Raw genomic sequence first — 26,831 nt, 5'->3', positions numbered from 1 at the left:
AAGGTCACCTCACGCTTTAGGATGGCCTGGATCCTCCTCAGCCATTATGCTTGCGAGCTAGGCAGCAGAGAGCGCAAAAGCGAGCAGAACTGGCTTTTTTTTTTTTTGAGACAGTCTCACTCCTTCGTCCTTTGCCCAGACTGGAGTGCAGTGACATGGTCTTGGTTCACTGCAGCCTCTAACCCCGGAGCTCAAGGGATCCTCCTACCTCAGCCTCGGGAATAGCTGGGACCACAGGGGTGCGCCACACACCCGGCTAATTTTTGTATTTTTAGTAGAAACAGGGTTTTGCCATGTGCCCAGGCTGGTCTCGAACTCCTGGCCTCAAACAGTCCACAAGTCTCAGCCTCCCAAAGTGCTGGGATTAGAGGCATAAGCCACCTCGCCCAGCTCTGCAGTTTTTTTCTTATGGGACACATGGTCCAGGCTTGTTCCTTTGCATCCACGTAACTCGAATTCATGCATTCCAGCTGCCGAGCAGCATTGCTTCGTATGAGTAAACCACAGTTAGCACTTCCTTACTGAAGGACGCAGGTTCCAAAATTTCCCCTTTTTCTCTTTTTGAGACGGAGTTTCACTCTTGTCATTCTGGCTGGAGTGCAGTGGTGAAATCTCAGCTCACTGTCGCCTCTGCCTCACGGGTTCAAGCGATTCTCCAGCCTTGCCTCCTGAGTAGCTGGGATTACAGGCATGCGCCACCACACCCAGGTAATTTTGTATTTTTAGTGGCCAGGCTGGTCTTGAACTCCTGATCTCAGGTGATCCACCCATCTCATCCTCCCAAAGTGTTTGGATTACAAGTGTGAGCCACCACGCCTGGCTAAAATTTTCTATTATAAACATTGTTGCAATAAACAGTCTCCTTGTGGCTGCACGCCACAAGATGAACCACAGGGTCCTGTGTTCCTGGGCCACTCTCCCACCTCCCTTGCTGTAACGTGGGTCCCAGGCCTGATGCAAAGTTATGAGGTATCCCAGGCCAGTGGATCAAACCTTCTGTCTCTGTCTCTTCTAAGGTGGAAGAGAGTCCCTGTCATTGACCCAGGTGGCTGGCTCTTCTCCCCTGGGGATAGTGCCAGTGAAGGGACACAGTACTGGTCTCTGTTGTTGGTAGACTGGGTATTCAGTTTTATAAATTGCTAGATTAGCTTGGCAAGTAGGTGTATTCGTTCCATATTGCTACAGAACCATCCCCAAATGTAGAGGCTTGACACAGCATTTATCTCACAGTTTCTGTAAATCAGGAATCCAGCCCTGGCTGAACTGGGTCCTCTAACTAAGGGGCTGGATACGGCGGCTTGCACCTGTGATCCTAGCATTTTGGGAGGCCAAGGCGGGAGAATTGCTTGAGGCCAGGAGTTTGAGAAAAGCCTGGGCATTATTTTTATTTAAAAATTTAAAAATTAGCCAGGTATCATGATGGATACCTATAGTCCCAGCTAATCAAGGGGCTGACGTGGGAGGATCACTTGATTCCAGGAGTTTGAGGCTGTAATGAGCCAAGATTGCACCACTGTACTCTAGCCTGGGCGATAGAGTGATATCCAGTCTCTAAAAGAAAAACAATCATAATAATAAACAAAACCAAATAATTGGTTAACTATAAATGGGAACGAATTATCTTACTGGGGTCATGTTCTGAATCTGTATTGTGCTGACGATCACACAACTTGGTACGGTCGTTAAAAATCATTGAATCGTACAGTTAAAATGGGTGAATTTTACGGTGTGAAAGTTATGCCTCAGTTAAGTTACACATACATACGACATCAGCTGTAATGCTCTGTACAACCACAGCATGTCAGCAAAGACAGCCACGAACGATTTTTTTCATAAACCAAATTTTCCAGTGAAAATGCCATCAACCACTAGATGTAGCTGCCTTTTCACGACAGGAATGCCTTTGTTCTGGGTCTCAGGGACTTGAAGTTATCCAACACCAGGAATAAGGAAATATTTTCAAATATCAGCTTATTTAAACCGATCATGACTGAGCCTATCAAATCATTTTATCCTTGGGTACAATGCATATTCCTGGGGTGACAGGTGCTCTAAATCTCCAGACTTCACCACTATACAATTCATTCATGTAACCAAAACCACTTACACTCCAAGAGCTATTGAAATAAAAAATACATATTAAAAATCACTTTACCCATTGAATATACAATTTTAAAACTCACACCACAATTTTTAATAAGCAAACTAGAAATGCATTCCTATAAAAAATATTAAAACTGTTTTAAACCAGCCTTATACTGGTTACACATTTGTTTTGTTTTGTTTTGAGATGGAGTCTTGCTCTGTCACCCAGGCTGGAGCACAAGGGTGCCATCTCAGCTCACTGCAACCTCCGCCTCCCAGGTTTAAGCAATTCCTTTGCCTCAGCCTCCCAAGTAGCTGGGACTACAGGCACGCACCACCATGCCCGGCTAATTATTTTATTTTTAGTAGAGGCAGGGTTTCACAATTGTTGGCCAAGCTGGTCTTGAACTCCTGACCTCAATTGATCTGCCCACCCCAGCCTCCCAAAGTTCTGGGATTACAGGCGTGAGCCACCACACCCGTCCTGGTTATACATTTTGGTAAACATGTTTTATAAACTTTGATTTTTATGACATATTTCACATCTATATTTTATATTATTTATTTCCCCTCAGCTTTATTAAAGGGTAATTGAAAATATTTTAAAATGTACATTTTAAAGTACAATTTTACATTTTTTCAATTTAATTGCTATTCTGCTAAGAAAAAAGTGTCAATAAAACTTTTCAAATAACATGGCAAAATCTTCTAAAGAAAATATAACCTCTCCCTTCATTACTTCAGTTCTTTCAAGAATATTAAAATAATGAACTGGGTTATGGGACAGGAACCCTCCTAATGCACTCTGAAAACCACAACCTTTTCTGAGCCAGTGATAATTTCTGTTAACTTGGTGCAGCCCTGTTAGGTTGAGAAGGCCAGAGGAAACTCTTGTGGTGGAAAATTTCCAGTCAGTCACAGTTTTGGCACATTTATGAATAACAAAGTAAAACAACATTTGCCCAAGTGAAGTCTTCACGTGTCAAAGTCTTAATCTAGGTTACCAGAATCCAAGTAGACATCCCTGATGTCCCTGCCTTCATCACAGACCAGTTTCAGTCTCAGGCTTTTTTCTCTTCAATGCTGGGCAATCCTCAGAATGGATTATTTAAAATATTAATGTTGAAGACATTCCAAAAGACAATTTTATGGGTTCATGATCTGAGTTCTAAGAATCTAGACGCCGTGTTCACAGGGAAAAAATAAGCTCTGATGAACTCTTCTCTGAAATTTGCATTTCACTGTGAATTTCATCACAGTGTCACAAATGTCAAGCTCTGGAGAAAACAGAGGTTCCCAATCAAACAGAGGTCAAGTGACCTGGCCAAAGTGACACAGGAGTTTTTTGTTTGCTTGCTTTTTTTTGTTTGTTTTTTGAGACGGAGTTTCGCTCTTGTTACCCAGGCTGGAGTGCAATGGCGCAATCTCGGCTCACCGCAACCTCCGCCTCCTGGGTTCAGGCAATTCTCCTGCCTCAGCCTCCTGAGTAGCTGGGATTACAGGCACGCGCCACCACGCCCAGCTAATTTTTTGTATTTTTAGTAGAGACGGGGTTTCACCACGTTGACCAGGATGGTCTCGATCTCTTGACCTTGTGATCTGCCCTCCTCAGCCTCCCAAAGTGCTGGGATGACAGGCCTGAGCCACCGCGCCCGGCCTTTTGTTTGTTTTTAAGACACTGTCTGGCTCTGTCGTCCAGGCTGGAGTGTGGTGGCACAATCTCAGCTCACTGCAACCTCCGCCTCCTGGGTTCAGGCAATTCTCCTGCCTCAGCCTCCTGAGTAGCTGGGACTACAGGCGTGAGTCATCACATCCAGCTAATTTTTGTATTTTAGTAGAGACGGGGTATCACCATGTTGGTCAGACTGGTCTCAAACTCCTGACTTTGTGATCTGCCCACCTTGGCTTCCCAAAGGGCTGGGGTTACAGATGTGAGCCACTGCGTCCGGCCTGACACAGGAGTTTTAACAGAAAAGCTAGGACCAGAACGCAGGTCTTGTGGCTATCAGCCACGGTTCCTCAAGCCAAGTACACACTACTGTTCATTCTCCTCTTCACAGCACCTGTGGCTTTGGCTGTTGGTGTTTTGCTGTAGTTCTTTGTATCCAGGGTAAATTTTTTTTTTTTTTTTTTTTTTTTTTGAGACGGAGTCCCGCTCTATCGCCCAGGCTGAAGTGCAGTGGCGCGATCTCGGCTCATTGCAGCTTCCACCTCCCGGGTTCCAGCGATTCTCCTGCCTCAGCCTCCTGAGTAGCTGGGATTACAGGCACGTGCCACTACGCCCAGCCAATTTTTGCATTTTTAGTAGAGACGGTGGTTTCCCCATGTTGTTTAGGCTGGTCTCGAACTCCTGATCTCATGATCTGCCTGCCTTGGCCTCCCAAAGTGCTGGGATTACAGGCATGAGCCATTGCCCCTGACCAGGATGGATTTTTAAATAAATAGATAATCACTGCCTGACTCATTTTGAAATCAGTCATGAAACAGGGATGTTTGGGATGCTCTAGAAGTAGTCAAGTAATCATTTAGTGAAAAATCCCTAAGAAACCACACCGAATCTCAGTGTGCTTTGGTGGGTGAAATCTATACCAGCTGTGGACGAGTTCCCGTGGATTTTCTGCTAAGCGCCCCCCAGCAACAGTCTTTTTGCTCTGTTGTTACATGGGGTGTTACCTGTTACGAAGCACTCAGCTGGTACTCCGACTTCTCCCACTGCCCCCAAAACTGCCACCATCCTGTATTCCTGAAGCAACAGCAACCCAGCGTTTAATGATGTTAAGTCAGGTTAGTTGACTAGAAAGACGTTATACCCTTGAAAAAGATTTGGCTTCCACCCTTCTAGGTCTAAACTCCAATAAAATCCAGCTGGGTTACATCAATTCAGATATCTGAATAAAAGGATGAATGAGATAAGTCAGAACTATGCATGCCAGGAAAGAAAATTATACCACCTAAAAGCTCCATCCTTCATAGCATCAAATCTATTTTAACACTGGCTGGTTATGTGAGGAAAAGGCTAATTAAAAAAAAAATCCTGGCTGACCAAAGAAGTATACATATATGTGTATTTATTTTTAAACAAATTAATATTGAGATGGATTAATGTTCTAAAATTTGGAATTTCTAACATTATCTTATTCAAAATTTCACATATCCAAAGTCTCTGAATCAAAATTGTTCAAAGGCATATAATGTAATTATCGTTACCAGGTCACTAACCTCTAAGCAACTGCTAAATGCCATCAGCACCTTCATCTCCAACTGCATCTTCCTGATATTTCAAGCTACAATAACAAAACAGATGCTGATCTCGGCATTACTAAGCAACAAAATATGTATACTTTTCAGAATACAAAAATATCACTTCCCCCAGTCAATGATACTTATTTTCCAAGAACTGTCAAAAACTTCTAGTGATATGGTTATGCCCATCCAATTCCCATGAGACCAACACTGTGATAACAGGTTATGATAAGAAATAAAATGCCACCCACAGGCGTGACTGAATGATATGCAAAACTCTTCGACTCTTTTCCACTATGTTCTTTTTTTTTTTTTTTTTTTTTGGACAGAGTCTCACTCTGTTGCCCAGGCTGGAATGCAGCGGTTCGATCTCCTGCCTCAGCCTCCCCAGTAGCTGGGACTACAGGTGCGTACCACCACACCCAGCTAATTTTGTATTTTTAGTATAGATGGGGTTTCCCCATGTTGGCCAGGCTGGTCTTGAACTTCTGACCTCAAGTGATCCACCCAGCTCGGCTTCCCAAAAAGTGCTGGGATTATAGGCTGAGCCACCAAGCCTGGCCTCATTTTCTGCTATGTTCTAACCACCTGAAGTAACTCATCATATGTACTTAAAGCAAAACTGGTAATTTTACTGAGAAAAGATGAATTTATTTTAAAGTCACTTACTTGCTAAAATTATGTGGCGTGGAAGAAATGTGTAAGGTTCTTACGTCAAATAATTCATTCTATTTGCAAGTAACTGTGTAGTCTTAGAGACAGATCTATAAGGATTCCCAAACCTTGTCAAATGATTGCCCCTCCCTCACACTTTACCCAAGACTCCCCAGAGTTACTCTCACATAGTTCACTAAAATAGATCAGATAAGACTTCCCTTACTCCCTTACCCCCATAGGGCTTGGCATACACTTGGAGAGCCCATGGCATAAAAGAATACCACCCATGAGTTTGGAAGTGTTCATAGACTAATAATGTTTCCAAGAAAATAAGCCGGTTGGAAGTCACACATACACTAGGTGGCGCTGTGGCTGTGACATTAAACACAGTCGAAGTGCCAGATAAACGCTGGGTGAGAGCATCCATGACTCAAAGGGAGAACTAAGAGTTCAGTGTTCTCCAACACTAGAGTGCTTCAGAAACATGCCAGGAACTCAGCGTGGTGGTGGCACATGCCTGTAATCCCAGCTATTCTGGAGGCTGAGGCAGGAGGATTGCTTCAGCCCAGGAGGTGGAGGCTGAGGTGATCCGTGATTGTACCACTGCACTCCAGCCTGGGCAACGGACCCTGTCTCAAAAAGAAGCAAACAAACAAATATGCAAGGAACTGGTGAAAAATACAAATACCCAGACCTCTTGAATGAAAATTCCAGAGGTATGGAATGCAGAACGGAAGACACAGACGGACACACTCACGCTATCCTCTCCCGGAACAGGCACTTTCATTCAGAGCCTCCTTATTTGGGCTTTTCACCTCCTCCAAAGTCTATCAGTAGTGGTTGGGCACAGTGGCTTATGCCTGTAATCCCAGCATTTTGGGAGGCCAAGGTGAGTGGATCACCTGAGGCCAGGAGTTCAAGACCAGCCTGGTCAACATGGTGAAACCCCATCTCTACTAAAAATACAAAAAATTAGCTGGGCGTGGTGGTGCGCGCCTTGTAGTCCCAGCTACTCAGAAGGCTGAGGCAGGAGAATCACTGAAACCCAAGAGGCGGAGGTTGCAGTGAGCCAAGATCACACCACTGCACTCCAGACTGGGTGGCAGAGCGTGACTGTGTCTCAAAAAAAAAAAGTGTATCAGTACTGAACTGTGTTTTAAAAGGTAAGAATTTAAAAGTTCATTCCTAAGTCAAGCCTGATGCTGGTCCGCTATGAATTGGTGCTTCTGAGAGCTCCACAAACACTGAACAGCAAGAACTCTCGTACACCTGGTTAACAGTCATTTGTCCCAGAAAATGACGGAGCCACAGGTCAAACACCCTTCATAAAGCGAGGTGGCTGAGAAAGATCTGGCAGAGTCCCTGTGTCACCTCCAGCAGTCACAGAGACCAGCTGGACTTTGGCATAGTAAGTGACAGGGTTTTCCTTCCAGCTTCTGTCCATTCAAATCACAGGAACAAATCCTTCTTCCGAAAGCTATGCTGCACAACAGCTGGCTGTAAATCCAGTTTATAGAAAAACAGAGGCTCGTAGAAATACACAGGTTATCACACTAGTTCAGAGATCTCAGTATTTCTAGTCCATTGCCAATAGCTGGAAATATTTAAGTAAATCCATCTGAAATTTGGTTTTCTTTTCTATAAAACGGAAGGGAAATTCCACCTGTTGGTCAGGCTCTGTGGCTCATGCCTGTAATCCCAGTACTTTGCGAGGCTGAGGCAGGTGGATCACTTGAGCCTAGGAACTGAAGACCAGCCTGGGCAACATGGCGAAGCCCTGTCTCTCTCTACAAAACAAACAAACAAACAAACAAACAAACAAAACCCCACAAAAATTAGCCAAGTGTAGTGGTGCGTGCCTGTAGTTCCAGCTCCTTGGGAGGCTGAGGTGGGAGAATTACTTGAGCCTGGGAGGCAGAGATTGCAGTGAACCGAGATTGTACCACTGCACTTCAGCCTGGGTGATACGGTGTGAGACCCTGTCTCAAAAAAAAAAATTACACAATCGAGACCTGTTTTAGCTGTAGGATTCTGTTTCAGTGAGCTCAGCTGTGACTTTGATGTTCCAATAGCTAGCTAGTCCTTAAACGTAGAGTCATTTTTTTTCCCAGTCAGCATCAGGGATTTGAAAAGCCAGAGAAAAGCGAAAATGTGCTTTTGTGCATCTGAACAGGAAGGTCTGGGTGTTCCCACACATAGCCACTCAGGCCACAGAGCTCTCTCTCTTCAGCCACCACCCACTTGAGTCATTGCCAGCAGGTGCTTGTCATTTTCCTGCCTTTGGGTCCAGACTGGATGAGATCCGCAGGCGCAGGACAGAGGCTCCCTGTCCCAGTTCTGCGCTTGGTCCTGAGCCATGTGACCTTTGGCAAGCTACTGAACTTCTCCAAGCTTGCTTTCTTGTCTGCAAAATGAGGATAATGGTAACAGCATGAACACTTGCCGGGCTGTGAGGAAGCCCCTAGGCACAGGGGGAGTGCTCTGTAAATGGTAGCTGTTATCCTTGCCTGCCATGATTACATGGCTGTAGCATCCGGGGAGCTCCATAGCTGGGAGAAAGCAAGCCCAGGACGGTGCTGGTAATGTCAGCACTGCCACAGCCCCGGGTCCCACAGCTCCGCTCTCTGCTTCTGGACGTCTTACAAATGCAGCCTCACTTGTTGGCTTGAAGGAATGAATGAACATGCTGACCCCTATGTCTCTTTGTGGAAACTCCGTATCACATAGCCCTGAAGATGTATACATTGTAGCTGGACTATAGGTGAGCACCACTATGCCTGGCTAATCTGCTTAATTTTTTTTTTTTTTTTGAGACAGTCCCACTATGTTGCCCAGGCTGATCTTTATTTTTATTTCTCCGCAACTGTGCGGAATCTCACACTATTGCCCAGGCTGGAGTACAATGGCACAATCTTGGCTCACTGTAACCTCCATCTCCTGGAGGTGCCTGCCTCAGCCTCCCGAGTAGCTGGAAATACAGGCACACACCACCACATCCAGGTAATTTTTTGTATTTTTAGTAGAGATGGGGTTTCACTATGGTGGCTAGACTGGTCTCGAACTCCTGGCCTTGTGATCCACCCACCTCAGCCTGCCAAAGAGCTGGGATTACAGACATGAGCCACCATGTCCAGCCAAGAAAATGGATGTATATAGAAAAAAAACATACCCACGAAGCATAAAGATTAAAACATACCATGCTTAGCCGGGCGCGGTGGCTCAAGCCTGTAATCCCAGCACTTTGGGAGGCCGAGGCGGGTGGATCACGAGGTCAAAAGATCGAGACCATCCTGGTCAACATGGTGAAACCCCATCTCTACTAAAAAAAAAAAATACAAAAAAAAATTAGCTGGGCATGGTGGTGTGTGCCTGTAATCCCAGCTACTCAGGAGGCTGAGGCAGGAGAATTGCCTGAACCCAGGAGGCGGAGGTTGCGGTGAGCCGAGATCGTGCCATTGCACTCCAGCCTGGGTAACAAGAGTGAAACTCCGTCTCAAAAATAAATAAATAAATAAATAAAAATAAAAAATAAAACATACCATGCTTGAGCAGTTCAGAATCAAGTCTATGTCTTTAAGATGACCTTAGAAAAGATGAAGCATGACCAGATCAGGAGGATAATGGTAACAGCATGAACACTTGCTTGTAATCCAAGCACTTTGGTAGGCCGAGGTGGGCAGATCACCTGAGGTCAGGAGTTTGAGACCAGCCTGGCCAACTTGGAGAAACCCTGTCTCTACTATAAATACAAAAATTAGCCAGGCATGGTGGCACACACCTGTAGTCCCAGCTATTCAGGAGGCTGAGGCAGGAGAATCACTTGAACCCGGGAGGCAGAGGTTGCAGTGAGACGAGATTGTGTTACTGCACTCCAGCCTGAGTGACAGAGTGACACTCCATCTCAAAAAAAATGAAAGAAAGAAAAAGAAAAAGGAAAAAAAAAAAGCACATCTGAGCTTCTGAGAACCACGGTAAACACCATGCAATAGTCACTGCATTATGGCCCGCGAACTGGCAACAGCTCTGCCTGCCTCACATGTCAAAGCGGCCTAATTATTTTTGGTGTCGACTAGAACAATCAAGTTGGTTTCACAAGTCATCATATTGTTTAAAGGTGTCCTGTTCGGGACATGGGAAACAGCATGTTCTGGACATAAGCATGTATGAAGAAACTGTCGAGTGTGGTTGAACGAGGAACGGGGCATCAGGCGCTCAAACGGCCGCCATTCCCGGGCAGTGCCTTGCTCATGCCCACGTTCTCAGTTCCAGCACGCCTTGTGCGCACACACGTTTAAATACCACCAGGAGTTCAATTCCTTAATGTTCCCATTTCACATGACTTAGTGTTGTGCAGCACCCAGTTACACTTGACAGGGAAGGTAGTGCCTCTCCTCATCCTGGAGTAGCAATTTAACTTCTACACCCAGCAGTCCAGATTCTGAAACTTTTAGGATTAAAAGAAAGGCACATGCAGTGAGAGCTCCGGATTCCACACGCACGGGTGCGCGGGGCTCGGGATCCCACACCCACGGGTGCGCGAGGCTCGGGATTCCACACGGACGGGTGCGCGGGGCTCCGGATTCCACACCCACGGGTGCGCGGGGCTCGGGATTCCACACGGACGGGTGCGCGGGGCTCGGGATTCCACACGGACGGGTGCGCGGGGCTCCGGATTCCACACCCACGGGTGCGCGGGGCTCGGGATTCCACACGGACGGGTGCGCGGGGCTCGGGATTCCACACGGACGGGTGCGCGGGGCTCGGGATTCCACACGGACGGGTGCGCGGGGCTCGGGATCCCACACCCACGGGTGCGCGAGGCTCGGGATTCCACACGGACGGGTGCGCGGGGCTCGGGATTCCACACGGACGGGTGCGCGGGGCTCGGGATTCCACACGGACGGGTGCGCGGGGCTCGGGATTCCACACGGACGGGTGCGCGGGGCTCGGGATTCCACACGGACGGGTGCGCGGGGCTCCGGATTCCACACCCACGGGTGCGCGGGGCTCGGGATCCCACACCCACGGGTGCGCGGGGCTCGAGATTCCACACGGACGGGTGCGCGGGGCTCAGGATTCCACACGGACGGGTGCGCGGGGCTCGGGATCCCACACCCACGGGTGCGCGGGGCTCAGGATTCCACACGGACGGGTGCGCGGGGCTCGGGATCCCACACGGACGGGTGCGCGGGGCTCGGGATCCCACACCCACGGGTGCGCGGGGCTCAGGATTCCACACGGACGGGTGCGCGGGGCTCGGGATTCCACACCCACGGGTGCGCGGCATGCACAAGGTTCCTGCCTGCAAAGCTTCCCCCCACCCTGGTTCTGCGGCGGAGAGGTCCCAGGCGGAACCTGCCGTAAGGCTGTCGCATGGCACTATTTGGTAGCAGAAGCTTGGTTTCGGGGACCCATCTCACGAGCAAGGCCGAGAGTCCCCGGGCCTGCCTGGGAGCGAGGCTCAAGCCCCAGCCCCCACGAGCGGGTCCTCCCCTCCGGCGCAGGCGTCCCGGGTGTCTACACGCCGCTCTTCCAGAGCCCAGCTGTATTCGACGTTGACGGCCAGATGCGGCCCAACCCTAAGGGCGGAATCCTCAGGAGCAGCCCGGGGCCTTTCAGCCCAGGCTTCGTGCTGGCAGGTGGAGGGTGCAGTGAGCCGAGATCGCACGGCGGCACTCCAGCCTGGGCGACAGAGCGAGGCGCCGTCTAAAATAAAATAATAATAATAATAATAATAATAATAATAATAACGTACCTCCCCCGCCCCACCCCCCCAAAAAAAGGTGCTGTTTTTCCAGTTGTGATGCCTGGGACTGTGGCCACAACATTAAGGTCAGGGGAGGCAGCAGGTAGAGGAAAAGAATGAGGAGGAAGGACGGCCGCGATGCCATTGTTGTCACTAAATTAGCAAGCCTGGGACTTCCTACCAAAGGACTTCTTGTTCTGCAAGGTGGTGTATTTTCTTCTTGTTTAAACCACTAGGTTTGGGAAGGGGGACTTCTGTTGCTTGTGGTCCCAAGTAATTGGATAGACTCCCTTTCCTCTGAAGTAACAGAACCTATTTTACAAGCTGGAGTACACACATGCATGTGTACACGTTCCTTGTCCTCCCCCACTTTTTAGATGAAGCTGACTCGGGTGAGCGCTAACGTGGGCTCCTCCGTCCGCCAGACCCCAGCTCCTTGCAACAGTGTGTGTGCTCTGTGATCCCCAAGCACCCACCCCACACCCAGCACTGTCAGTCATTTCAAGGCCCAGTTCAAAATCCACTTCCCACATGAAGTTTCCTATTTAACCCCCACCTGCTTCTTTCCAGAATTCTAACATGGAGCAAGCATCCCCTGCAACTTCATGCATCTTGTCTGCTGATCCTGTCCCCTCTGCGTGCCCACCCACCCCAGCCACACCGCTGACACACAGCGGCTGACGCAGGGGACGACAGTGCGAGGCGCTCCTGCCCTGCGCCTGAAACCCGGACTTTCCCTTTCCTTTTTCTTCCTCATCTTCCTTCCCCATCTTCTCTGTAGGAGAGATGACAGAAATTGAGATAAAAGAAATTCCCGCCAGCGGAGGCAGCTCATGTCTGTAATCCTAGCACTTTGGGAGGCCGAGGTGGGTGGATCGCTTGAGGCTGGGAGTTTGAGCCCAGCTTGGCCAACATGGTGAAACCTCGTCTCTACTAAAAATAGAAAAATGAGCTGGTTGTAGTGGCACATGCCTGTAATCCCAGCTACTCAGGAGGCGGAGGCAGGAGAATCTCTTGAACCTGGGAGGCCGAGGCTGCAGTGCAGTGAGTTGAGATCATACCACTGCACTCCAGCCTTGGATGAGAAACTGACAGTCTTAAAAAAAAAAATAAATAAAGAAATTCAGAGCTCCATCTCTGAAGGAAGAATAAATACTTTTAAAGAAAGCCAACAATGACATGCCCTCCTGGCTGGGAATGACCAATAAGGGACAGAATTCCAACGGAACAGGGGGAACTGGTGGCTGGATGTGCCACAAACCGCTCCCGTTTTTCTCTCTCTCACCACACACTGACCAGATACGCTCTTGAAACTGGGGGGTGAGGTGGGGACATCCTTAAAGCAGAGGTCACAGTAGGAAATACAGCAGAGTCCAGCATGCCGCAGACAGTCAAGACATGTCGGAGAGTGAGAGGGGACAGAGCATCCTGTGCTGAGGGCTTTGGGCTTCTTCCCTGAAGCTTTTCATTAGAAAAACAAGACAGAACGTAGATCGCATCGCAGTCTTGATTGTAATGAACCTCAGCTGAATGTGCTGACAGCAGGCTATCTGATCTACTGTGGACTTTGAGGCATTTTGAAATAAAAAATAAAATCCAGGGAGTTTTTTTGTTTTTAAAATTCCTGTGGTTGTTTGCTAAACCGCAAAATAGGGCGCCACCAGCCAGACACTCCAGACCACCTACAGAAAGAAAGTCTCAGGTATCACGAAGGCGAACCGCTAACAGTCGCTCTTTCCTTCTGGGTGCACAACTCTGCGGCCATCCCGGCCATGAGACGGCAGGAGGATCAGCAGCCCGTGTGGAAACTGACTTGAGTCCCTGAAGGTATGCAATGCGATCCCAACAGGCTCTTGACTCATTCCAGATATTAAAAACAGGTCATCACTTTCATGAGGCAATATTAAACCAACACTAAGAACTTCTGCAAGACCTTTTATATTACACAATACAGTTAAAAACTGTAGTAAATGTTCAGATATTTAAATGAGCACCAAACACTACAAAATGCAACCAACATGGTTCTATTAAAAACTCTCTTTGACTGTGGCATTCAAGGACAGAATACAATCTTTTTTTTTTTTTTTTTTTTTTTTTTTTTTTTTTTTACAAAGCAACTAATATAAAAATCTGCAAATGCCATAAATTCGTATCTAGACTATTCTTCTCATATAGGCATGTCATTAGATAGACTTTCTTTCGATTATTTCCTGAGGTATTTTTTGTGGTTTCCTTTTATTGTACTGCTGGATGCATTATTTTTGATCATTCTTTCCTAAAATGATTTAAAGACCTGCAAATAATTTTATTGCATAGGACGCTATTCAAGACAGAGAAAATGGGAACTGCACGTATGTGGCCTGGAACAAGTCTTACAAATATTGCATTCTAAGAATCTGCTACATACATTTTTTACAGTTTGTCTCTTTTAAAAAATTTGAAGTTAGAGCTATGACTTAACTACGTACAGTGAACCATTTTAGGAATGTTAAGAGATTCGAGAAGATGAATGATACAAAGAAAAAAAAGCCACCATTCTTGCCAGCTATATATTGTATTCCTTCAAAAGCAACTGTACATGCTGTCCTCAGTTCATAGTTAAATATTTCTACTAATCTGTTTTGGGAGAACAAATGTCTTTCAAGGTTTCAAGTTCCTCTATAAGCTTCTTGTTCTGGACTTCCAGCACTGCGACTCGGCTCTCCAGACATTTTACGTATTCTTTCTTTCGGCGTCGACATTCTTTGGCAGCTTCCCTGAAAAAAGCAGAAGCAAAGGGCAAACAAAGCATTTTTTGCATGCTACTGACAAACAGATCAAAGTAAGCTCGGTAGGCAAGGGTGATCACGGCTGCATTCCACATCGGGGAACAACATTTGCAATTCAATTTCAAACACTAATCCAAACTGGATTCACAAGTGTCCTTTCCACACGTCCACAGTGCAGTAATTAGAACTGCTGCATGTCCTGCCTTGATTAGAGTTCACAGTAAACAAGGTCCAAGTCAAAGACAGTTACTCTGCTTTATGGCAATAAAGATCTTTGAGGGCCTTGAGTTCCTCAATGAGAGTCTTGTTTTGGTTTTCAAGCACAGCCACACGATTTTCAAGACATTTGACATATTCTTTCTTCTTCCTGCGACACTCCCGGGCAGCTTCCCTGGAACCAACACAAGGCAAATGACTACAGGAACAGCCTTCCAACACAGTCCACAGTGGCTCAGTGCACTTCTGTCCCCCGAACTCAACAGCCATCCGATCCTAGGCAAGGACTGGACAAACCCACGTAACAAACATCACCAGGCACGTGCTTTTTGTAAGATAACCGTAAGCCAACAAGAATGACTTGAGAACACAGTTTGCCCAGCGTGCGTCACAAATGGTGTTTTCTTAGGGCACACATTCCACTGGTAACAACAAGCAGAACTGTTTTCAGTAAACTACAATGGGACCACATCCCCGAGTGGGATTTCTACAAACACACTTACAGACCCTTTCAATGATCTTATTTTTGTCTGCCAAAAGGCACATATTCCAACATAATGAGTTAATTTTATTTGATCAAAAATGATTATAAGAATCCTTAAAAACCTTAAATGTCAACACTGGAGATTCTTAGTCTTCAGACCAATCTCAGTAAAACAAGATCAATTGTGACTCCAAGATCCAGTTTTTGGGCTAGAAAATACAACATGGATAAATCGTAATAATGAAAAAAAGATGTGCATTTTTATAAACCAAAACGAATGGACGGTGCTTCTGAAAATTCAAGAACAAGGCGGCTACACAGACAACACTCAAATAACCCAGGCAATTTAAACCCACACACGTGAGACCACCACAATCATAATCATAATAAAGAAGCTACTGAGTTACTCTGGGGCACATTTCAAGACTGTTTTCCAATCACATGCATTTAATATCCAATATATTGAATTTTAAAGCACTATAAGCCCAAACTGAAAGAACAGACCAGTCGCCAAAGCAACAACACAAATAGATGAGTTGAGTTCGTCATTTTCATGCGTGACCCCACAAAACAATAAAGATAGCCAACATTTCTCTTTGTCTTTCTTTCAGGGTGGGAGGGATGGGAACTACTTCCCTTAACTCCTCTATAGAAGACACCCTTTGGCCTCATTTTGGAGGATTCAGTTCCAGAATAACTGCCTTTGAAGTAGATCGCCCTTCATATCAAAAAAGCCTACACTGAAACAGATACCATCATTCACATGTTAACAAGAGCAGTGCTGAATGTCTGAACACCAGGTTCTGTAATGCCAATTAGCTTCCTGATCCACATGTGATATAGACATGATTTTTTTTTAAGATAACTGACTCCCACTGACTGGGTATCTGTGTTTTCACTGTGGAAGCATGAGTCAGCAAAGAAGAACCTTGAAATCCAAACGAACTGCAGGAAAAGATCAACACTTGCTTCCTCGCCAGGAACAATGGACTCACCCTGTGAACTCACAAAGTTCTCAGACTTCTCAGCTGGTTAACAAAAAAATTAAAAATATAGAATTGAATGTTATAGTGACTAATTTAATTTCAATGATGCACATGGAAAGGTTAAGAATAAATCCACACACACATTTGCCACTTTGGAAACATAACTCTTTTCCACAAAGAAACTGAAATTCATTTATGAATACCAAGGTTTTCATGGTTAAACTATATTAAATTCTAGACCTAGAAGGAAGATAGTCACTTTACAAAACAGGTTACCATTAAATGAAAAACTTAAAGACCTAATAGCAGCGCTGTGGGTGTTTAATCTTTAAAATTTTATTTACCAAGTTATAAATATCCATACTTCATATTCCACATTTGAGTGTGTGTGTGTGTGTGTGCGCGCGTGTGTGCGCGTACATTATGAGAGTCAAAATGTCCCAGGCACAAAGCTTTTCATAATCATATCAGTAGACGGTACGTTCCTAAGTACTCCTCAGCCATGGAAAACACCTGTTTCTTCTATTAATAGCGAGCTCAGTTCAGGCTTGCATGTTTCTGGGTATATCCTTAGCATAGACAGGAAATGCAAGGCAAGGAGGAAACTCACAAGGATGGAAAGAAATAAAAACTGTTGCTAGATTGGCAGAAATACAATATAATGAAAGATGGATTATAGATGCCAACCAAAGAATAAAAAGAGAATATGTAAGAGATCTTTCTGTGAATTACTAAAGCCTACATACTTTCCCATGAAGTGAAATCTGCAGGTTATGACGGGGTATTTTCGAGGTGCCAGATGCTGGTATAGAGGACAGTTTCTGAAATAAAGACTGCCTAGTTGCCCATCCTGGTTCTGCCCAGTTTGGGCCATGTGATCTTGACCAACTTATTCCTTAACCTCTCTGAACCTCTGGTCCTCCTGAGTAAACTGGGGATAATAATGACCTATTCTCAAGTAAGCATTGAAGACACAGTAGAAATAAAGCATTTAAAACCTGCTAAACAGATCATGAGCAACCTAACAGCCACGTATCATCTGCTTTTCTCTTGTCCTGCTCTGAAACAGATTCAGAAAGTGAAAATAAGCCTTTCTCGGAATCCTTTACAGCTAGGGACTAAAGACCTATTTCCAACCAATGACGTGTAGGTGAAAGTTGCCGGGTCTTCCAGGAAAGGTTTGCAGTTGGGCTAGACCCCAACCAGCACCAGGTTTTGGCTCTAGCTCTTCCTCCTTCTTCCTGTCTGAGGCAATGCCTGGAGGTTCAGCCGCCGGGCTGTGATCATAAGAATGAATGGCACATGCTGAAATGATGCAGCAGGGAGCGGGGGCCCTCGATGACACTTCCGAGCTGCCGTCCTGGCCACACACAGTGAGGACATTATTTGACACTTAGGGATAAGGTGACAAGACTACTGGGAAACTCCAAGACAATTGTATTCCTTTTGAAAAGATTAATTGGCACCATAATCCATGATAAAAAACTAAACCAAGAAAAAATAATATACAAGTTAGATAAAATAAAATTGTATTTCTGTTTAAATTTTTTTTTCAGTTTGGAAAATCGCATTTTCTACTATGTTGTTTAAAAAATAAAATTACAGAGATACGGAGCAAGAAGAAGTGAGAGAAAACTAGAGCAGACCAAAGTACTTGTAACAGGAGGCGTCACTACGCGGTTAGAGCCGTGGTGACTGTGATTCTTTTTGTTATGTTGTATTTGCACTTGACTAGAATTTATCAGATTAAATATGTATTGCAGTGTAATAGAGGGAAAAAGGTACAAAATAGATCAAAGGAAACTACATGTAGAAAATGTAGAAAACAAATGCTTAACTTACACGTAAGTTCATTTTGCTCATACAGAACCTAAAAAATCCTATTCATCACCTACTTCACAAAGTAAATACAAAATAGCCCTTTATAATGAAGTCCTTTCATCATTAATTTTAAAACTTTCAGGCCGGGCACGGTGGCTCAAGCCTGTAATCCCAGCACTTTGGGAGGCCGAGGCGGGTGGATCACGAGGTCAAGAGATCGAGACCATCCTGGTCAACATGGTGAAACCCCGTCTCTACTAAAAATACAGAAAATTAGCTGGGCATGGTGGCGTGTGCCTGTATTGCCAGCTACTCAGGAGGCTGAGGCAGGAGAATTGCCTGAACCCAGGAGGCGGAGGTTGCGGTGAGCCGAGATCGCGCCATTGCACGCCAGCCTGGGTAACAAGAGCGAAACTCCGTCTCAAAAAAAAAAAAAAAAAAAAACTTTCTTTATCTTTTGACTATTACCCTTACAACATAGGGATGTAACTTCTGCTGATGAAATTGTTGAATGGCCAGGAACTCTGACTAGAAGACGATCTAATAACACACATACAGAGCACAAACCTACATGAAATGCCACGTTAGGTGAGAAACAAAGGAGAAACACTTTTTATGAACATTTAGTTTATGAAAACTATCATTTTTAGAAAGCGTCCTAGAAGTGACCGATGGCCTGTGAAACGCCTCACCTGTTCTTCATCAGCCTCAGCTCTCGCTTGCGTGTTGCTTCTTCTGCCAGCTGCTGGGGACTGTGCAAACTTCCGGGCGACGCGGCCATCACCACTCCCTGTGGCAAACCAGTAGCAGGAGCTCGGATCTGGTAAGTTGGCATGTCACCAGTGGCGGCTGCAGTAAAACAAAATATTTCAAGCTTACATAAAGAATTCATAATTTGCCATCTTACATAAAACTGACCTGGAAATGGTATACTTTTGACATGCCATAAGAGGTAATCTTGTAATGTTTATGATAATTATTCTGAGCATTATAGCAATCTAAGTATTAAAGATGCTCCTCAGCTCTTAGAACAAGGTATTCAGCATGCTCTAAACATTTAAGGTAGAAAAGTGTCCTAATGCATTTTAGACAGGTTTTTATCAAAGGCAAAAGCTCACTGCCTTTTCCATAGATGGCTCATTTAACCTAAAATCAGTGGTGTGCTGATAAATATCTACAGTCCTCAGGGAAAAACAATTAAAAAGCCCTGATGTGTAGTGTTTGATAATTCTCATGATGTAAATACTTCCACTATGGTCAGTTTCAAGCTACCAACGTGACTTCACTGAGCACAGAGTTGGAAACAGACACGTAGCATACAGATAAAACAGATGCCAGTACCCACAGAGCACAGAATACTTGGACATTCTGAGTTTTGAGTATGAATGTTTTTAATGTGTAAATACATTGTATATGTATGTGTATATATGCATGTGTATATACATAGATGCATGTATACATATATATACACACACAATTTTTAATAATAGCTCTTTTACAACCAGCTCACAAAGACACTGAATTTCTTTTTTTTTTTTTAGGTAGAATCTCACTCAGTAGGCCCAGGCTGGAGTGCAGTGCTGCAATCTCGGCTCACTGTAACTTCCGCCTCCCCAGTTCAAGCGATTCTTGTACCTCAGCCTCCCAAGTAGCTGGGATTACGGGCATGCACCACCATGCCAGGCTAATTTTATATTTTTAGTAGACATGGGGTTTCACTATGGTGGCCAGGCTGGTCTCGAACTCCTGACCTCAAGTAATCCACCTGCCTCAGCCTCCCGAAGTGTTGGGATTACAGGCATGAGCCACCGTGCCCAGCCTCAAAATTTAATAGGCTCTAGCAAGCCAGCAGGAGCTGACTGCAGCACACCACTGCAGAAATTTCCAGTAAGCAGAATAGCTCCATCCTCAAAATGTTTCAGTTTAGAGATTTTCCTATACCCCATATCATACCTGAAACAGTCACTGAATGTCTTTAAGTGCAATTCTCGTTACTAGAGAATGACTGAGGCACTGGAAGGAATTGAGCTCACTGCAGTTTCAGTAAAGAAAGAAACAAAAACAGTAACAACCACCACCCAGCAAAGCTCTGCTTAAACCTAGTTTCTCTGGGGAAAGAGAATTTTTTGTCTTTCTTAAGTTTCCTGGCAAAATAATACTTTTGTAAATATTCATTTAAAAATATTGTCTAAGTATAGTATTACCAGACAGTGAAAAGACAGCATTTAATATTTACTTAGTCTTCAGGTCAAATGCTAAAAGTAAGTTCTCAAAGTCTCCTAATTTATATTCAAAATTTGCCTATCTACAGCAAGAAACATAGCTTCCTAGAAAAGACAGATGGATTTGAGTGATGAAACGTTTCTCCCACCAGCGCTTCCACATTGAGAACGTATGGTCTAGAGTTAGTTTGTCACTCTGATGAGACATTACAAAATACATACTCTCTCAAAGCTAAGTGCAAGAAAAAGAATTCTTAGAGTTATCAAATCCTATAAAAATTGTCTGAACTAAACTCCAATCAAAAGAGGAAAATACAGCACTTCTGTATTTCACGAAAATGTATCATACCCATTGAATAAGATGTGAAATTTTACCCATGGAGACAAAAACTTTGTTAGCTAAATAGGATATTATCACTGAAAATGGCCAAGCAGTTTTAAAAAGTTAAACAAAGATTAACTGATCTATGTGCTTCTATTTGGGTATATGCCAGGTTTTTCCCTCCTAAGGCTTGAGAATTAGGTGAAAGAATACAACAAAAACATGGCTTTTGCCAGGTGCGGTGGCTCACGCCTGTAATCCCAGCACTTCAGGAGGCCGAGTTGGGCAGATCACCTGAGGTCGGGAGTTTGAGATCAGCCTGACCAACACAGAGAAACCCCATCTCTACTAAAAATACAAAATTAGCCAGGCATGGTGGTGCATGCCTGTAGTCCTAGCTACTCAGGAGGCTGAGGCAGGAGAACTGCTTGATCCCGGGAGGCAGAGGTTGTGGTGAGCCAAGATCGTGCCACTGCACTCCAGCCTGGGCAACAAGAGTGACTCTGTCTCAAGACAAAACAAAACAAAACAAAAAACACGGCTTTCAAAGAAGCTCACTTAAAGATTTTTGAAGAATAAAAATATTTATAAGGTTGTACTGTCTTTTCCTTCTACATGTAATTTTAAAACATTGCTGATAGGTGATCATTGTGATTAGTAATCAGCACATGAACAAACTTGGGAAAAGTCCTATTTTTGTGACTATTCAAAATAACGTTTACACAGACAACTCAATATGAGTCGTACAAAACTGTGTGGCTTTGAGATAGCTAAGGAGGTCATGTTAAGCCTGTTATAAACTAACTCAATCGACTGTTTAAAATATCTTCTTCATCATATTGTCGGAGGAGATGGAGTGGAGCAGAGAATAACATAGCTCTCCTCTCTTTTCTCCTCACCCACATCCAGGGAAGAAGGTTGTGGTATAAGAAAGGCTGAAACAATGGAACAGCTGGAGGCACCTAGGCCTTCTAAAATTGTAACAATAGCCAGTGACAGATGAGAAGTTTACATGACACGGGGTTGACACGTGCAGGCAGCATGAATGCTAGGATTATTCTTTCCAAACACTGCCCACACAGATGTGCAATAAAAGTAATAGGTAGAGAGGGGCTCATTATAGTCTAGTTCTGCAGACATTTGCTATTTTCTGTAACATAAAGTTAGAGCAGGATGCTTCCATGATACACAAAAGCCAGTTTAAAAAAAAAAAAAAAAAAAAAAAAAAAAAAATTTTTTAAAGGGGTGAGTGGAAATAGTCACAGATGAAAAATGAAGTTCAAGGCCAGACATGGTGGCTCATGCCTGCAATTCCAGCATTTTGGAAGGCCAAGGTGGCAGGTTCACTTGAGCCCAGGAGTTCAAGACCAGCCTGGGAAACATGGTGAAACCTGGTCTCTACAAGAAATTAAAAAATTAGCCAGGTATGGTGCTGAGTGTCTGTGGTTCCAGCATCTGAGCTGGGAAGATCATGTGAGCCCAGGAGGTTGAGGCTGCAGTGAGCCATGATCATGCTACTGCACTCCAGCCTGAGGGGCAGAGTCTGGGGAGGTGCAGGGGGGAGGAGGAAAAAGAAAAGAAAGAAGAAGTTCATTAATTGGCCTTGTATTTATCAGAAATGGTTCTAAACAACTCTTGACTGTTTCTAAAAGCAACAGCCACCCTCAAGAAGCCAAATTTGGCACCATGAAGAATAATGGCAATTCCAAAGTAAGAATTCTTAAAAACATTTTGAGCCATAGCTCAGAAAAAAATACCACTTTAAAACAACTTGGAAGGGGATGATATATTCAGATGTATTCGTTCTGAGATGTTTGGTGACTGGGATTTATTATCATTTTTCAGAGGTATCATATATTAATTTTATTTCCCTCAATAAAATCAAAATAACAGCACATTAATTCAAGCCATAAACAGGAATTAGTATAAATTAGTAGGAATTTGTGTAAATTTCTATTATATCCCAAAGGATCTATAAGGTTGGTATACTTCTAATGGTCAGTGGACAAACCCCATATACTCCAATATAATCTTATTAGCAAAGTACATTTAAAAATATATGGGCAAAGATAGCTATGCACAGTGGCTCATGCCTGTAATCGCAGCTTCTTCAGAGGCTGAGGCAGCCCAGGAGTTCACTGGAGCCCAGGAGTTCAAGTCTAGCCTGGGCAACATAGTAAGATGCTGTCTCTTAAAAAAAATAAAGATACAAAGGTAATCTATTGTCTTGAGAAAATCTAAATGTCACAAAGTTTTATTTTTAAAACAAGTTATAGGCCAGGTGCGGCGGCTCACGCCTGTAATTCCAGCACTTTGGGAGGCCGAGGCGGGTGGATCACCTGAGGTCAGAGATTCGAGACCAGCCTAGCCAACATCATGAAACCCCATCTCTACTAAAAATACAAAAAAAAATTAGCTGGGCATGGTGGTGCATGTCTGTGGTCCCAGCTACTCGGGAGGCTGAGGCAGGGGAATACTTTGAACCGAGGAGACGGAGGTTGCAGCGAGCCAAGATCCCACCACTGTACTCCAGCCTGGGAGACAGAGAGAGACTCCATCTCAAAACAAAACAAACAAAAAAACAAGTTATAAAAAAAGTATTTATCTTAGTCAGCTTCAAATTTCCAATATTATGAATTCCGTGGAAAATAAGATACCAAGGATCACAGTTATAAAAATCTTGTATTCTCTGATGACACACTGCTATTCCTGTACTCTTATAAAGGCCAATTCCTGTCCCATTTAACTACTGAAGGTGTCCAGTTACTTTTTATTCTAGAATTTTCATATTCTGAAAATACATGGGTAATCAGTGGGGAATTAAAAATCGTGATTGAAAAACGATTGTAAGATGTTTGCACACTAACTTTATTCTTAGGAAAGCAGAAACTTTAGGACAAGCCAGGGTTAGTCTATTTTTTACCCCGGAATCTATCACAGTGCTTGGCATGTAACCGGTGCTTCACGAGTTTATGTGTGCTGTAGGAAGTAACATTTGAACTTCCGAGGGTTCTGCACAAGCCTGATATCATTTGGAATGTTTAAAATAAGCAGTCTTTCTTACAAACTTACATTATAGCAGCTAAACATTTACCTTTAAGATGGAAAGCCCTACAAGATGCGACATGTCTCTTCAAAGTGGCCTTTCTTGATAAAAGGTGTTATTTCTTAAATCTTCCTTGGATGCGCTTCAGATAAGTCTAACATAGCATTTTAAAGGCAAAGGCATTCTCATTATATGTTTCCATCTAGCTCCTGACATGAAAGCATTTTCTTTTTAGGTTCAGTATCGAATATTTCATGGGAAAAGAAAATTCCTAGAACTCTCGGTTTTGGTCAATGACTTCGTACCTCTCTTTGCGAGCTTTAAACACCGTACAGCAGAAAGAGCATGGGGTTTGGAGTCTGGGTTCTAGCCCAGCTCTGCCACTTACCAGCCATGTGACTTGGGGCAAGTTCAGTTTCCTCATCTGTAAAATGATACAGTATCTCATTTAATACTCACAATAAACCCTGTAATGTATGTCAAAGTGTCTAGCACAGCACCTGGCGTATGGCAGGCACTCTGCAAATGTTACTTCCCCTCCTCTTCCCCTCCTTAAGTTCTGAAAGACAACGTGCCAAATTATGCTTACACTGCACATTAGTTAAAAGGAATATAACATCCAGAAATACATTACCCCCTGGCACCCTGGAATTTCCCTTCTAACAAACCCCAAGAATCAAAAGGTATGGCTCTTATTACTGTTAAAAAAAAATCTATTAAAAACTTCTAAACTTATATATTGTTACATCCCTTTAGAGAATACATGATTAAAGAGAATGTAAGATGTCCTTTTCAATGTATGCAATCACTTATAACAGAACCTCCAACGGCCAAAGACTCGTAAAAAGAAAACTGAAAAAAACCCGCAAGTCAGAAGAGGAAACAAAGACGCAAACAAGAAACCCTGCCAAGTGCCCAGGCTGGCAACTGCCAAAGCGAAACGGATTCTCAACACCCCAAATGATGGTGATTTTATTCAACTGGTTATTTATTAAGATATCTGTAGTCCTGAGCACACAGACTGAGTTAAAAAAAAAAAAACATTTTTATATAGAGAGTTCCTGCTTTCCTATGCCATTTCACAGCACGGCACTAATCCCACATACACCTTCAAGTAAGCAGCAGAGGTTAAGTCAGACATCACACTTCTAAGTAGCGGGCTTCTATCCCTAACTCGGTAACTGCTGACATCACCATCACTGGGATGGTTCTCTTCCTCCCTACTACCACCTGCTCCTCCTACCCAGATCCTCCGTCTCTACGCCTGCTGTCCCACCTACCAAAAACGTTCCCTTCTCCGTGAAAATTAAATCCTACATGAGAGTGGCTATTTAAGCACTTTCAAATTTGCTACAATCACTATGACACAAAGACCACATAGAACAGACCCAGCAAAATCTTTTCAGCTTTATTGAGGTATGATTGAGAAAGTTGTATATACTCACAGTGTACAATGTGATGCTTTCACATATGTATACTTTATGAAATTATTACCACAATCCAGCTAAGTTACATACAAGAGACCTCTTAAAGTTGTTTAGCATGTGCAAATCTATGAGTCAGTCTATATAAAAGATGGGAAATTATGAACACCGAAATTTAGTGTTCTACATAATAGCAAATATATGCTCTCGTCCTATGAGAGTAATAACAATTTATAAAAAATTCAATTTTAGGTTGGGCGTGGCGGCTCACACCAGTAATCCAGCACTTTTGGGAGGCTGAGGCAGGCAGACTGCTTGAGATCAGGAGTTCAAGACCAGCCTGACCAACATGGTGAAACCCTGTCTCTACTAAAAATACAAAATTAGCCGAGTGTGGTGGTGGGTGCTTGTAATCCCAGCTACTTGGGAGGCCGAGGCAGGAGAATCACTTGAACGCGGGAGGCAGAGGTTGCAGTGAGCCAAGATCGTGCCACTGCACTCCAGCCTGGGGAACAAGAGCAAAACTCTGTCTGAAAAAAACAAAGTTCCATTTTAACGACTTAAAATGATGTTAACCTCATTTTATGTGTTTTATAAGCAGTGTGTACTCACATGACACTGTATTTGTGTGTCAATGTCAGGATTCAGAGGAGTCACATGACATACTATGAACAGAACCCGAGGGTTCCGAAGACTCGAAGGGGTTCTCTACTTGCTAGCTTTGTAAACTTGGAAGTCCCTCACCCCGTCTGACCTGGGTGTAGATGGACGTGCATCAGTGAGAATGCCTGTAAACTGCCTTTTGTAGCATGTAAGCACGGTTTCCTAGCGAGGCCTACCTGATCCCTTCACCTGCTTCTATGTCACTCACAATCGGATCGTTTCTTTGACGGCATTTTCTACGTTTGTATTCATGTTTATTTGTAACATTAAGTGACTGTTTTATTTGAAGGTTTATATAAATGCAAAGTGTAATTATTTTGTTAGCATACAAATTAATGAATATATTTGCCTAATATATTCATATAGGCAAAGTAAAACAAATATCTCAAATTACATTTCATCGTACATTTTTCAAAAATTGTAGGAAAACAGCGTAAGAATAATTTCCAATTTCACCCTGCGGACTTGGTTTACTGAATCTTAAGGTAGACAAAAGACTTGTTATTTTCACTTCCAAAATGATTATAACTTGTTCAGCTACCAACTTCAAGAATATGTTACAACAGAAATGAAATTATTCTTTTATATAAAAATTTCTAAGTAAAAATCATTGCTAATAGCCTCCTTTCACAAAGATGATATATATCCTTATTCTCATGCATCAAATACTAAGATACTAGTTTTCCAAATTTGTTGGAAACTTCGTTTTTAATAATTCAGAAATCCAGCCAGAATACAACTTCAGACTCAAGAGTTTAAAAGATATGAAATTATGCTCCTAACAGAATCAGCTTATGAATAATACAAAAGGCAATTTCTAATAAAAATGTAAATTATGCCCCACAAAATCAATAATATAATCTCATAAACTATAATTATCTACTTTTTTTTTGAGATGGCGTCTCACTCTGTCAACCAACCTGGAGTCCAGTGGCATGATCTCGGCTCACTGCAACCTCCACCTTCTGGGTTCAAGCGATTCTCTTGCCTCAGCCTCCTGAGTAGCTGGGATTACAGGTGTGTGCCGCAACGCCTGGCTAATTTTTGTATTTTTAGTAAAGATGGGGTTTCACCATGTTGGCCAGGCTGGTCTCAAACTTCTGACCTCGTGATCCACCTGCCTCAGCCTCCCAAAGTGCTGGGATTAC

At 43.8% G+C, this 26,831-nt stretch overlaps 1 protein-coding gene across 40 annotated transcripts in view; it reads right to left on the bottom strand.

Annotated features, from left to right (window-relative positions):
* Positions 1-26,831, bottom strand: part of CREM (cAMP responsive element modulator) — a 119,584-nt gene that overhangs the window by 21,825 nt on the left and 70,928 nt on the right. For 14 of the 40 annotated variants that reach the window (XM_074405277.1, XM_074405287.1, XM_074405282.1 and 11 more), the window contains 2 exons: positions 18,699-18,855; positions 13,654-14,890 (listed from right to left, as the gene is read on the bottom strand). In XM_074405277.1, coding sequence (XP_074261378.1) covers positions 14,746-14,890; positions 18,699-18,855 — 302 coding nt within the window. In that variant the 3' untranslated portion in view covers positions 13,654-14,745. Of the gene's footprint in view, positions 1-11,516; positions 11,692-13,653; positions 14,891-18,698; positions 18,856-23,984; positions 24,021-26,831 lie in introns of those variants that run through there. The other 26 variants (XM_074405289.1, XM_074405292.1, XM_074405284.1 and 23 more) reach the window with 6 other exon arrangements.

The sequence above is a fragment of the Saimiri boliviensis genome, chromosome 8 (genome assembly GCF_048565385.1).
Source record: "Saimiri boliviensis isolate mSaiBol1 chromosome 8, mSaiBol1.pri, whole genome shotgun sequence".
NCBI lineage: Eukaryota > Metazoa > Chordata > Mammalia > Primates > Cebidae > Saimiri > Saimiri boliviensis.
This window is presented reverse-complemented; position numbering and strand designations above follow the sequence as displayed.